The sequence below is a fragment of the Jaculus jaculus genome, chromosome 17 (assembly GCF_020740685.1).
Source record: "Jaculus jaculus isolate mJacJac1 chromosome 17, mJacJac1.mat.Y.cur, whole genome shotgun sequence".
In the NCBI taxonomy this organism is placed as follows: Eukaryota; Metazoa; Chordata; class Mammalia; order Rodentia; family Dipodidae; genus Jaculus; species Jaculus jaculus.
In genome coordinates this window covers 56,655,640-56,669,350 of record NC_059118.1, presented here as the reverse complement: position 1 = coordinate 56,669,350, position 13,711 = coordinate 56,655,640, and the positions used below count along the sequence as shown (strand labels likewise).

The following is a 13,711-nucleotide window of genomic DNA, read 5'->3' as shown; positions in this document are numbered from 1 at the left end:
AAAAAGATTTCTTAAGTACTATTTTGGCATACAAGGCCTAGGAAGGAGCACAGGCCCATTAATCTCAGCTACTGAGAAGATTAAAGTAGAAGGCTCACAAAAGGACTGCCTGGGCAACTTAGCAAGATCCTATCTCAAAACAAAAACAAAAACAAAAAGGGTTAAGGATCCAGTTTGGTGATAGAACATTCACCTATCACTGAGTGAATGCACTGAGGCCCTAGGCTTAATTGTTATATTCTTCATTCTAGCATGAGATTTTGCCTGCCTGACTCTCCATTTTTAAAATGTATATACATTAAGGTTCTTTGTGGCATCAAGTTATAAGGGCTAGCCAAAGACAAGAGTGCCATGCCTGCACAATTACAGTATCACACAGTATTTTCACTGACCTAAAACTGACCCCTGATTTTTTTTTTTCCTATTTGACCCTCTTCCCAGGCCTCTGAGAACCTCTCATCTTTTTACTGTCTCTATTGTTTCGCCTTGCTCAGGAGATCACAAAATTGAAGTCACAGGTATCTAGACAGGTTCCTTACGCTTATGTAGAATCCACATCTGTTTGTCCTGACAGCACATTTCTTTTTTATTTTAGTTTATTTGAGAGAGAAAGAGGCTGGGAAAGGGAGAGAAAGAGGGAGAGAATAGGCACACCAGAGCATTCAGCCACTGCAAACCAACTCCAGATACAAGTACCACCTTGCGTATCCGGCTTACATTGGTCCTAGGGAAACCAAACCTGGGTCCTTTGGCTTTGCAGTCAGACACCTTAACAGCTAAGCCATCTCTCCAACTCTAAATCATTTCTTTGTAGCACTCAGAATATCCTATAGTCGCCACTTATGGGAAAACATTGTGTTTGTCCCCAGTTTTCAGTGGTAATGAGTAAATTCGCTATAAACAGTGACAGGCAGGGTTGGGGCACAGCTCAGTGGAGGTTCTTGCCCAGCACGCTCACGACCAAGGCAGGGAGGCAAAGAGTTTTTATGCAGGTTTCTGTGTGGTCTAAGTTTTCAGATCAGTTAGGTAAAGGCTTTGGGACACCACGGGGAAGTCAAGCTTTGTTAGAAATTGCCAAGCCATGCCCCCAAGCAAATGTTTTCACTTTGTAGTTCCACCACTAGTAACTTGAGTTTTTGACATTAGGCATCCTCACCAGCAATGGCACACCATCAGACCACTTTTCCATCCATTTTAGCCATTCTCATATATGTATACTTCCTCTTAAAAAAAAAACAGCCAGGCATGGTGGCATACACCATTAATCCCAGCACTTGGGAGGCAGAGGTAGGAGAATCGCCAAGAGTTCTAGGCCACCCTGACACTACACAGTGAATTCCAGGTCAACCTGAGCTAGAGTGAAACCCTTCCTCGAAAAACAAAAACAAACAAAAAAAAAAAAAAAATGGGGCTGGAGAGATGGCTCAGGGGTTAAGGCGCTTGCCTACAAAGCCTAAGGACCCAAGTTTGATGCCTCAGTACTCACGTAAAGCCAGATGCACAAGGTGGTACATGCATCTGGAGTTCACTTGCAGTGGCTAGAGACCCTGGTGTGCCCATTCTTTCTCTCTAATAATTATTCTCTCAAATAAATCAATAGATAAAATATTTTAAAAATACAGTGAGGGCTGGAAGGATGGCTTAGCAGTTAAGGCATTTGCAAAACCAAAGGACCCAGCTTCGATTTCCCAGGACCCATGTTAGCCAGATGCGCAAGGGGGCACACGTGTCTGGAGTTCATTTGCAGTGGCTGGAGCCCTGGTGCACCCATTCTCTCTCCCTTTCTCCCTCTTTCTCTCCGTCAAAAAAGATAAATAGAAATAAAATACTTAAAAAAATACAGTGAAAAAGGATAAACCTTTACTTCAATTTTAGAAGGGAGTGCAAGACCAGGATCAAGGCTGCAAAGAGGCAGCTGCCTGGGACAGGGACAGTGAACACAGATGCCAGAAGAAATACAACTGGCCTGTAGATCATGAGGGCAGTAATACCTGCAGTGCTCTAGCGAACTGTTACAAAGCTCTATACTCTTCTGCGTGAGTGTCCCAGCCCTATGCTCCTCAAATGTCCAGTTTATCACAGTTGTGTGAAAACCGGGTTTTCCTAGCAATACACTGACAGCATTCCAGCAGAATGCGCGAACCTCCTTATGGAACCTGCCCTTCCTAGTCCCTGCCCTTTCTAGAAACTTCCCTGTAGGACTTCCTCCCCAACATGAAGAGAACTCCCATTCTCTATCATTCCTCATGATTTTTCTCTTCTTTTCTCCTCTTCCAGGACAGACTACATGGAAGTCAATAGAAACTCAAATATACCTTGATTTTTCCACAAATGCCTCTCCTTCCACCCCCATCAACTGGCAAGATTTTAAGAATATTTATATTGAATTTTCATCTCCTGATTGACAATAGAAGCTGACCCCCAGCTAAAATGTAACCCACGACTAATACTAACCTGTAATAATCTATACTCAATACCCTCTTTAGCTGGGCCCTTCCATTTACTCTTTCATCTACTGATACCTGGTTTCTGCCCCCACCATTCAATTCAAACTGTTCTCCCTAAGGCCTGGTCTATAAAACCCACGGGAAACTGTCTTTGCCTATCCCACTAAACTATCTAGTGCAAAGAACAAACAGGAAGGGCTGCCATGGCCACTTCCTCCAGTCTGGCTTCTGCTCAGCGCTTGTGACCTCACCCTCTCCTTTCCATCTAGGCACCTTGCAACTACTCCCTTTCAGACCCAACTGGCCTTTGAATTACAGTCAAGAGTTCTGCCTCTGGCTCATGGTTCTTTTAACTCTACACACTCCCACACTCTACACTTAAAGGGGACCCCCTAAATCACCATGTCTCCCAAGCATCAGGTGAATTATAGCACCTGCCAACCATTCCTTGAGGAAGTGCCTCACGTCATGGTCCCTGATCAAAGAAGTTAGGCTACACCAACAGGCTAGTTTGTATTCTCCAGTTGACTCAACACAAGCACTGCAGTTTGTGTGAAATGTCCCCCACAGGCTCATGTGTCTGAACACTTGGACCCTAGCTAGTATCCATGTTCTGGGAGGCTATGGAACTTTTAGGAGGTGGCACCTACCTAGATGGGTCACTGCAAGTGGGTCTTAGGTGTTACAGCACAGATCTACTTCCAGCCTGATCCTTCTCTGCTTCCTGATTTGCAGAGATGTAAGCAAGCAGCCTCACTCTTGCTGTCACAGTGAAGGTCTCCACTATGGACTGTACGTTGCAGAACTGTGAGCCAAGATAACTCCTTCTGCCTCTAAATTGCTTCTGTCAGTTTTTTTTTTTTTTTTTAATCAAAGCAATGACAGAAGGAAATGATACAACATGTGTCCCATCTGGAGAGAGCCAACACCGTAGCAGACTGAAAACTGTCCGTCTGCTGGCCATGGCAGTAAGCCGGGTCAATCTGGTGTATTGCTCAGAAACTCAAAGGGGAAGGACAGATAAGCCAGTCGTCTAGAAAAGAGCAAACCAGAAACATGCAAATGTAGCTGGGTCAAAACTGCTGGCTAGGGCTGGAAGGATGGCTTAGCAGTTAAGGCACTTGCCTATAAAGCCAAAGGACCCAGGTTCGATTCCCCAGGATTCATGTAAGCCAGATGCATAAATTGGTGCATGCATCTAGAGTTCATTTGCAGAGGCTAAAAAGGTTCTTCTGGCACACCCATTCTCTCTATTTCTCTGCCACTTTCTCTCAAATAAATAAATAATAAAACTACTGGATAGCATGAAATGTCATGAAGTTCCACTGCTTGGACCATGAAAGAGCCTTGATACCACAAGATTTGTGCTGTTCTGCTGTGAGCTGTGCTTCTCAAGAGTTTTCTCTTATGTTTCCATGAAGTCAGACCCCAGGATTAAGATTCCCAGTTTAGCAGGGCACGGCGCACATGCCTTTAATTCTTACACTCAGAGGCCCGAGGTAGGACAATTGCTGTGAATTTGTGGTCAGCCTGAGACTACATGGTGAATTTCAGGTCAGCCTGGGCTACAACGAGACCTTACCTTGAAAAACTTAAAAAAAAAAACAAAAAACCAGTTACCTTATCCCAAATATATTACAATGCAATGCAAATGTCTTCCAAATCTATTTGATTCAAAGTTCACTTACGAACCCAACAGAGCTAAAACCTCTAACACCATCCTTGATTTCTCTCTCCATTATTCCGCATATCTCCTTATTACCTTTAGTATCTACAGACATGTCTCCTCTGCCTCTCCACTGACCAACTTGAGGCAACGCTCACATGGTTTAATCCAAATGTCTTTAAGATGAATTTACTATTTCTTGTCTTACACCCTTAAATCTACCTTCCAATCAGTTTTGCAATGTGACAAAAATGAAAATGCGAGCCAGTCACTTCCTATTTAAAATCCTTTGGACTGATTGAGAGGAGGAGGGGATATGATAGAAAATAGAGTTTCAAAGGGGAAAGTTGGGGGGGGCATTACCATGGGATATTGTTTACAATCATGGAAGTTGTTAATAAAAATAATAAGTAAATAAATACTTTTTTAAAAGAAAAAAATAATAAACTCCTTTGATGATTCATCAGAATCTAACAGAATAAGATCTAAGCTTAACAAATGTTCTCTAAGGTCCCTTCACAGTTTCCCCAGCTTCTGCTGTTAGATACTCTAAATTCCAACAACCTCAAATTGCTCACAGATCCAAACATACAAAGTCATTCTGTCCTCCATGCTTGTACTTTTTCTTCATCCAACCATGTCTAGTGCCTGTACCTTCCTCATCTTTTGAGATCTACCACTGGCTTCAACTCCTCCAAGAAGCTGCCCTGACCAGCTCCTTCGTCCTTCTGACGCCGGCTTGTGTGAGAAGCTCCAATCTTTCACAGCACTCTTTTGAACACTTCACTTCCTACTTCATTCTATGTCCTTCAAGCTGACAGTGTTATCACCTCCGAGTGCTATAAACGTTAAGGGTTGGTGAAGGCTTGTTGAGTAAGTGAAGATATGAATTAATTAAGACCCGCATACACACTTCTTAAAGAATTATCTGCCTCAGACTGGCTGGCTTGTCTAGGCAAATCAGTGAGCTCCAGGTTCAGTGAAAAACCCTACCTTTAAGAAATAAGATGATGCTGGGGAGATGGCCCAGCAGTTAATGGCACTTGTTTGCAAAGCCTGATGGCCTGAAGTCAATTCCCCAGTACTCATATAAAGCCAAACTTACAAAGTGGAATGTGTATCTGTAGTTCTCTTGCACAGGGGGTCCAGATACACCCATACTCAATCACTGACTCAAATAAATAAATAAATATATAAATAAAATAAGGTGGAAAACAACTAAGGAAAAAAACCATCATTGATCCCTGACCACATGCAGATGTGCACATACACACATACAAAATATGTATGAAAACATACTAATACACACCACACTCATGCAAACAGAATTATCTGTCTTATAGCAATTGCTCAATTATCATTATTACTGTCTACATTTCTCTCTTAAATTCACTTGATTATAATTAAAGTATTAATTAAATGATGTATAACTGGCATTTTTAAATATAATTTCCCAAAATTTTGACAAAGTAGTCCATCCTGGAAAGCATAGTATAGTTTTCAAATTCCTCAATTTCTTCTCTCCACCCTCCCTCAACAGAGTCTCAACTATATATCCCAAATTGGACTGAACTTCCAATTTTCCTGCCCCTACCTACCACATGCCAAAATTTCACGAGTGCACAACTATGTCCAGTATAAATTCATTGACTTTAACTTTATCCTTGTGAGTAAGCATTTACTGAAATATTTATTTAGCCTTAAAAAATATAAAAGCTGGGCTGGAGAGATGGCTTAGTGGTTAAGCGCTTGCCTATGAAGTCGAAGGACCCTAGTTCAAGGCTCGATTCCCCAGGAGCCACGTTAGCCAGATGCACAAGGGGGAGCATGCATCTGGAGTTCGTTGGCAGTGGCTGGAAGCCCTGGCGCGCCCATTCTCATTCTCTCTCTCTCTCTCTCTCTCTCTCTCTCTCTCTCTCTCTCTCTGTCACTCTCAAATAAATAAAAATGAACAAAACATTAAATATATATATATAAATATATACACATATATATGTATATAAGCTGGGCATGACGGCACACGCCTTTAATCCCAGTACTTGGGAAGCTGGGGTAGGACTGCCATGAGTTTGAGGTCACCCTAAGATTACAGGGTGAATTCCAGGTCAGCCTGGGCTACACTGAGACCCAACCTCAAAAAAAAAAATAAACAAATAAGAATTGTACGAAATTATAAGCAACTATATTTAGTAAGGGTTAAAGACTAACTGGGGATAAAGTGAGTTAGGCCTAACAAAAACCAATGGAGCTAGATACAGGGCTTGCTGCACAAGCATGAGGGCCTGAGTTCAGATCCCACACCCACACAGATGACAGGAAGATCACGCAATGATCAACTTGGAATCCCAGTCCTTGTGAGGAAGACAGATAAGCAAGCTGGCTAGACTAGCTGAGTCAGTGAGCTGTGGGGCTCAAGGTAGAAAAAAGGAAAACATGTGACATCAACCTCTGACATACACATGTACCCACAGATGCACACACACCACACACATATACACATGCAAAAAAAATCTTTATTTTGTTAAATGCTCCAATTAGGGCTGGAGAGATAGTTAAGGCACTTGCCTGCAAAGCCAAAGGACACAGGTTCAATTCCTCAGTACCCATGTAAGCCAGATGCACAAGGTGGCACAAACATCTGGAGTTAGTTTGCAGTGGCTAGAGGCACTGGCATGCCCATTCTCTCTATCTGCCTCTTTTTCTCTCTCTCAAAGAAATAAATAAAAAATATATTTTTAAAACACGCTCCAATTAATTGCCAGGCATGGTGGTGCACACTATTAATGCCAGGACTCAGGAGGTAAATGTAGGAGGATCGCTGTGAATTCAAGGCCACCCTCAGACTACACAGTGAATTACAGGACAGCCTGGGCTACAGTGAAACCCTACCTCGAAAAAACAAAAATAAATTAATAAATAATAAAAAATGATCCAATTACAAGTGTAATTTGGGCCTGGGAGGCATAGTAGGTAAAGTGTGTGCTGTACAATTCTGAGTGCCTGCATTCGGATCCCAAAACCCCACATGAAAGCTGAAAACTTTGGCCAGCTTTTGTAATCCCAGTGTGCCCACAGCTGGAAGAGAAGCAGAAGCAGAGGCAGGAAAAGTTCTGAGAAGCTCACAAATAAACCATTGAACCAAGAGACCTGAAGGCCAGTAACCAACCCAAACGTTGTCCTGACCTCTATGTGCACACCTATACTCACACATGTGAACTTGCCCATACACGTGTACTTTTAAAATCAGGGCTGGAGAAATGGCTTAGCAGTTAAGGTGTTTGCCTGTGAAGCCTAAGGACCCATGCTGGATTCTCCAGGTCCCACGTGAGCCAGATGTGCATAGTGGTTTATGTGTCTGGAGTTCGTCTACAGTGGCTAGAGGTCCTGGTGGACCCATTCTCCCTCCCTCTCTCTCTGTCTCTAATAAATAAATTAAAATAAAGTCTTTTTAAAAAGTTAAAAATCAGTGCAATTCATGGGCTGGGGAGATGGCTGCACAACCAGGAATCTCTGGCCTCGGATTCCCAGAACCCATGTAGAGCCAGATGAGGCAGCCCAAGTCTGCAATGGAAGCATGCCTAAGTAAGATGGGAGACAGAGATGGAGTCCCTGGAGCTCCTGGGCAAGCTACCCTGTACATGTCGCAGTGAACAACAGACCTGCCTCAAAGTGGAAGGCGAAGACCAACACTCACAGTCCTCTGACTTCCACGTGCATATCAGAGCACGTGCACGCTGCAAAGTGCAACTCACTATTCAGTCACTTCCTGTTATAGTACACTTTTCCTAAGCCAACCCAAGTCAGTGGTGGTATGTGTTCCAACGTTCCTGAGGCACTAGTGTGTTCTAGTTACCTTGTATTAACTCTCCTCACCGCCCCCCCCCCGAGGAAATTCTTTTAATCTCGAATGTTCTCCAAGAAGTTCCAAATATGATCGTTTTCTCTCTTTTCTCTCTCTCTCTCTCTCTCTCTTGAAGTAGGGTTGATCTGAAATTTACTATGTACTCTCAGGGTGGCCACAAACTCTCAGCAATCCTACCTCAGACTCCCCAGTGCTGGGATTCAAGGTGTCAATCTTACCTTTCCCGTTTTTTGTTTTTTATTTCAAGTTAAGGTCTTGCTCTAGCCCCCAGGCTGACCTGGAACTCACTATGAAGACTCAGGGTGGCTTTGAATTGACAGCAATCCTCTTACCTCTGCCTCCAAATTCTGGGATTAAAGGCATGCACCACCACACCCAGCAATCTTTTCTTTATTTGTAAGCACAGAGAGAGTTAGAAGATGGGAATTGGCGTGCCAGGACCTCATGCCATTGCAAACAAACTCCATGTATTTGTGCCAATTTGTGCATCTGGCTTTACATGGGAACTGGGGTATCGAATTCAAGCCATCAGGCTTTGCAAGCAAGCGCCTTTAACCACTGAGCTATCTGTCCACCCCCTAAATATTTTACTTGAGATATTCTTATATAAACGGAAAGTGCTTTGTTTACAGAAAACAGAAAGAGCATGAAAACTGGAGCCAGGGAAACCTGGTTTCTAATGCTGGCTTACTTGTGACTGGGAGAATCTAACCTTGCAATGCTCCCACTTTATCAAATCTAAATTGACAATTCCACAATCATCTTGCCCAGAACTGCTAATGAACAAGTGTATCAAAAAGCTCTGTTAAACATCCAAATAATGATGCTAACTCTAAAAATACAAAACAGAAGCCAGGCATGGTAGTACGGGCCTTTAATCCCAGCAGTGGCGAGGCAGAGGTAGGAGGATTACAGTGTGTTCAAGGCCACCCTGAGACTACATAGTGAATTCCAGGTCAGCCTGTATTAGAGTGAAACTCTATCAGAAAAAAAAAAGTAAAACCTGGGGTTGGACAAATGGCTCAGTGGTTAAGGGAACCTGCTTGCAAGCCTACAGAAACAGGTTCAATTCCCCAGTACCCAAGTAAAGCCAGATGTACAAAGTGGCACATGCATCTAGTTTGTTTACATTGGCAGGAAGCCCTGTGGAATGCCCATTTTCTCTTTCTCTGTCAAATAAACAAATAAAAATATTTTCAAAAAATACAAAAATTGGGCTGTATAGATTAAGACAGTTTAGTGGTTAATGAGCTTACCTGCAAAGGCTAAGGAACCAGGTTCAATTCCCTAGAACCCACATAAACCAGATGCACAAGGTGGCACATGCATCTGGAGTTTGTTTGCAGCGGCTAGAGGCCCTGGTGTGCCCATATTCATTTGTTCTCTCTCCCCTTGATGAAATATTTTTTTAAAAAAATACAAAATTTGCAGGGTATGGTGGCACACATTTTTAATCCTAGTACTCAGGAGGCAGAGGTATGAGGATCTCTGTGAGTTCAAGGACACCCTGAGACTACATAGTGAATTCCAGGTCAGGGGCTGGGCTAGAGTAAGACCCTACCTAAAAAAAGAAAAAATGTCAGGTGTGGTGGCACATGACTTTAATCACAGCACTTGGGAGGCAGAGGTAGGTGGATCACTGTGAGTTCAAAGCCACCGCAACACTACATAGCAGCAAATTCCAGGTCAGCCTGTGATAGAGTGAGACCCTACCTCAAAAAGCCAAAATAGTAATAATAATAATACCTGCCATCAGCAAGTAAACATTTAGGCTAATTGAATCTGGTGTCATATTCATTTAATGTTTCATTAATATTCATTAAAAGCAGAATAAAGTTATTATTATGACCAAATCTAAACGTGTCACTTTTTAAATTATTCAATACTGGCAAGAATTTTTAAAACAAAAAAGGACCTTCACTGAACATTTATTGCTAAGCCAAAGTTTATTTTATATACACAATAGTCCAATCAATTTATTGGGATATCTACCATTGTTTAATGTGAATACCTTCAAATTATATAAGAAACAATGCTGCTTCCACAAGCAACGGTTCCAATTTAGAAAAGGAGCACCTTAAACATAGAATGTGCTCAGAACCCAAGAAACCACCGTCATTCTTGGAAAAGTTATAACACATCTTTTCTAATTCCATAGTTACACGGAAATACCACACAAATAGCAGTTTCCAATGTCAAGTGATTGCTTAGCGGTTAAGTGCTTGCCTGTGAAGCCTAAGGACTACGGTTTGAGGCTCGATTCCCCAGGACCCACGTAAGCCAGATGCACGAGATGGCTCATGCATGCATCTGGAGTTTGCAGTGGCTGAAGCCCTGGCTCACCCATTCTCTCTCTCTCTTGCTCACTCTGCCTCTTTCCCTTTTTCAAATAAATAATAGTGAAAAAAAAATTTTTTAAATCAATGAAGCACAATAACAGGCTAAATAAAAATTCCTTCTTTTGTGAATTTAAAGTTTATTATTCATTACCCAGGACATTTCTTTCTACTACTGGGTCAGAAGTGCCCAGTATATTTGGTGAAGTCCTTTCAAAGGACACGAAAAATAACAAGAGACAACACACTGACAGTAAAATAATAAGACTAGAGGAAGATTCAGAAAAAAAAAAAAAAAACCCTCTTTGTGGGGGAGGACAACGACAACAAGAGATGGAAAAGAGGGAAAAAGGATAGCAACAAGATCTGTTCTTCCAGAACTAATGGTTTATGTTTATAGAAGAGCAATGTTCCAGAAAGTGAATCTTAGAATTACACAACAGAAAGTAATAAAAAAGGCCAACAGGAAAACATAATTGAGACAACAGTTATCATAAACATCCCAAACTCCAACCACATAAACATGCACTGACCTCTGACTCAAATCATTAACTTTATATTAAAATTCTATACCATATATATATATATATATATATAAAATCAAAGCATGCCCTAGTGATAAACCAATGTAATCACGAATTTCAAGATACCATGGAAATTCCCTTACCAACCATCCAATTCAACTCCCACATCACTCAGAATACACTGAAGCCCTGCCTGGTAACACACTACCAGAGTCCACTGCAGGGGTCAAGAGAGGGAGGATTCTTTGTTCAGTCATCTCTCCTACAGGGCCATCAGGCACAAACTTAAAATAATAAAAGTTCTGTCCAGGGGCTGGAGAGATGGCTCAGCAGTTAAGGTGCTTGCCTGCAGTGACTAACAGAGTTTGAATCCCCAGCACCCACAAAAGGCCAGATGCTCAAAGTGGTGCATGCACCTGGAGTTCCTTTGCAGTGGCTAGAGGCCCTGGTGTGCTTGCTCGTGCGCACCCGCTCACTCTCTCTCCTTGAAAATAAATAAAATATTTTTTAAAAAGTTCTGTCAAGTGTAACAAAAGCATTCTGGTAGCTAGGTCAGAAGTAAACACTTCACAACACAGCACTGCTCACACAAATCTAAAAACAAAATTAAGTAATACTTCACAAGGGAATTAACAAAATGTCCTAACTAAAGGGAAAAAAACAAAACCCTGCAGTTATTTTGAAATTTTCAGCCACTCAGATTAAGGAACATCGTGTTCAAAATTACAAAGTACTTTGGATCTATGGCAAGAATAGAAGGAAGGAGTGCTCAACAAGGCCTATCTTTGTGTAGATTCCCTACAGACAAACCATTTAGTCCACTGCTCTTGCCATTCTTCTTTCTAATGAAATAGTAACTTATTTATCAAGGTTCTTCCCAATTCTCAGGTCTGAATGATTTTCAGAACTTAGCCACAAGGCTGTGGCTCCCTCTATACCCACATCAATAGGATCTGAAGACCCTTGCTTTGTAGCCAATCAACGCGAAGCTGCTTAAATGTAAAATCTGGGGCCTAAAACAATCCCCCCACACTAACACACCTCCATACAAGTAAACTGGGTGCATGGCATTAATTTGGACTGTATTTCAAAAAAGCCTGCTGCTACCTATTACTCAACACATAACCTCTCTGGACAAGTGGATGAAAAGGGGAGGGAGGCAAGCAGAAGCTAAGGTTAACTGCAGGTGCAAAATATACCTCAATTTTCTTTAAAATGCCCAACATCATTTGTAAAAATCCTTGTTTTCAACCAAGCTTCAAGTAACGTCAACCCGGAAATATTGGGCATTTCCAAACTGGAGGGGCGGGTTTCTGCTCCCCTAGGAAAACACTTAATCCTAAAATTCCCTGACTCCTTGCCCTCGCAGTAGCTTTTAGTAAAGGTAGACGGATGGTAAACTTGGGCCCCTTGTCCTTTGTGTCCCCCCCGCAAGACAATCTCTGGCCTAATTGTGGCCAAATCCTTCACTGATCACTGCTCCTCCTCAGACAACCACCCCACCGTCTCCCTCAACGAGAAATCATATTTCGGAATCGTACCTCCCCCACACACACTCCGTGTCCGTAAGACCCGAGGGCCTGACCCTCCACCTGAGAACAATGTAGCCCAACTCCAGCCCGCAGATTCCTCCGGGCGAGCCCCGCGGAGGATCTCCGGGAAATCAGGAAGCGAGCCGCGTCCCGTCATCCCGCAGTCCCCCAAGGGGTCCAGCCCTCGGCCCGTGATCCCCCAGCCCCTTTAAGCCTCGGGGACCCTAGAGTGCACGCACCTCGCCCCGCACCCAGGACCTTCCCGCGCCTCCCCGCCCCCCGCGATCCCCGGGACCCCCACGGCCGCCGTCCGGACCCTCGCAGGACCCAGAGCCACGCGGGCGGGGGGCGGGTCGCGAGGCGAGCTGGACACGTCGCCGCGCCCCGCCGCCTCCCCGCACGCCCGTACCTTTGTAGTGCACCCGCAGGTTGTTCTGCGAGAGGCCGATGTAGCTGAACTTGTCCTTCGGGCTCCAGGAGCGGGGCAGCGGCGTCTCCTGCTCGTCCACGGCCGGGTAGAGGCGCTTCAGCCGCCGCTGCAGCTCCTTCTCCTGCTCGTTGAGGGCCGAGTCTCCGTGCGGGAAGGGGGCCGCGGCGCTGCTGCCCGCCACCAGGGCCGGAGCCGGGGCGCCCGCGGCCGGACCGAGGCCGGAGCCCGAGCCCGCGGCCAGGCCGGGCGGCGCGCCGGCGGGGGCGCTCGCCGAGGCAGGCGGCGGTGGCGGCGGCGGCGGCGGCGGGGCCGCGGTGGCCGGGGGCGGCGGCGGCGGCGGCGGCGGCGGCGGCGGCGGCGGGGGGTGGAGCAGCAGGGCGGCCGCCGCGGCCCCCAAGCCGCCGCCCCCGGCGCCGGGAGAACCGGCCGGAGAGGAGCCGGCGGCGCTGACGGCCGGGGGCGCGGGCAGGACGACGCCGGGGATGGGGGCCACGGCCGCGGGTGGCGGCGGCGGCAGCTGCTGCTGCTGTTGTGGCGGCGGCGGCGGCGGCGGCGGCTGCCCGGACATCCCGGCCGCGACTCAGCCTGCGGCCGCCTCCACCTCCTCTCCGCTTCCTCCTGTCTGCTGGCCGGCGGGGCGCTGTGGCTGCGGCCGCCGGCACCCGGCGCCCAGAGTCCGTCCGCCCGCCCCGGAAGCAGGCGGCGGGCCGCGCGCCCGGAGAGAGAGCGCGGCGGTTGGAGGTTCCGAGGCGCGGGGGACGGAAGCGGCGGCGGCGGCGGCGGCGGCGGGAGCGAGGGCGCGCGGCCTGCGGGGAACGCGGCCCGACGCGGGGAGCCGGCGGGCAGGGCCGCTCGCTCGGTGCGCTGGCGGTCTCGCGGCGGGCGGGCGGGCGGGCGGGCGAGGGGGCGGGCCG

The 13,711-nt window shown here is 45.8% G+C and overlaps 1 protein-coding gene across 1 annotated transcript in view; it reads right to left on the bottom strand.

The window, feature by feature from the left end:
- Positions 1–13,393, bottom strand: part of Ranbp9 (RAN binding protein 9) — a 111,725-nt gene extending 98,332 nt beyond the window's left edge. The window contains exon 1 of the mRNA XM_004667942.2: positions 12,777–13,393. Within this exon, the coding sequence (XP_004667999.2) occupies positions 12,777–13,365 (589 nt within the window). The 5' untranslated portion in view covers positions 13,366–13,393. The remainder of the gene's footprint in view (positions 1–12,776) is intronic.
- Positions 13,394–13,711: the final 318 nt, after the last annotated feature.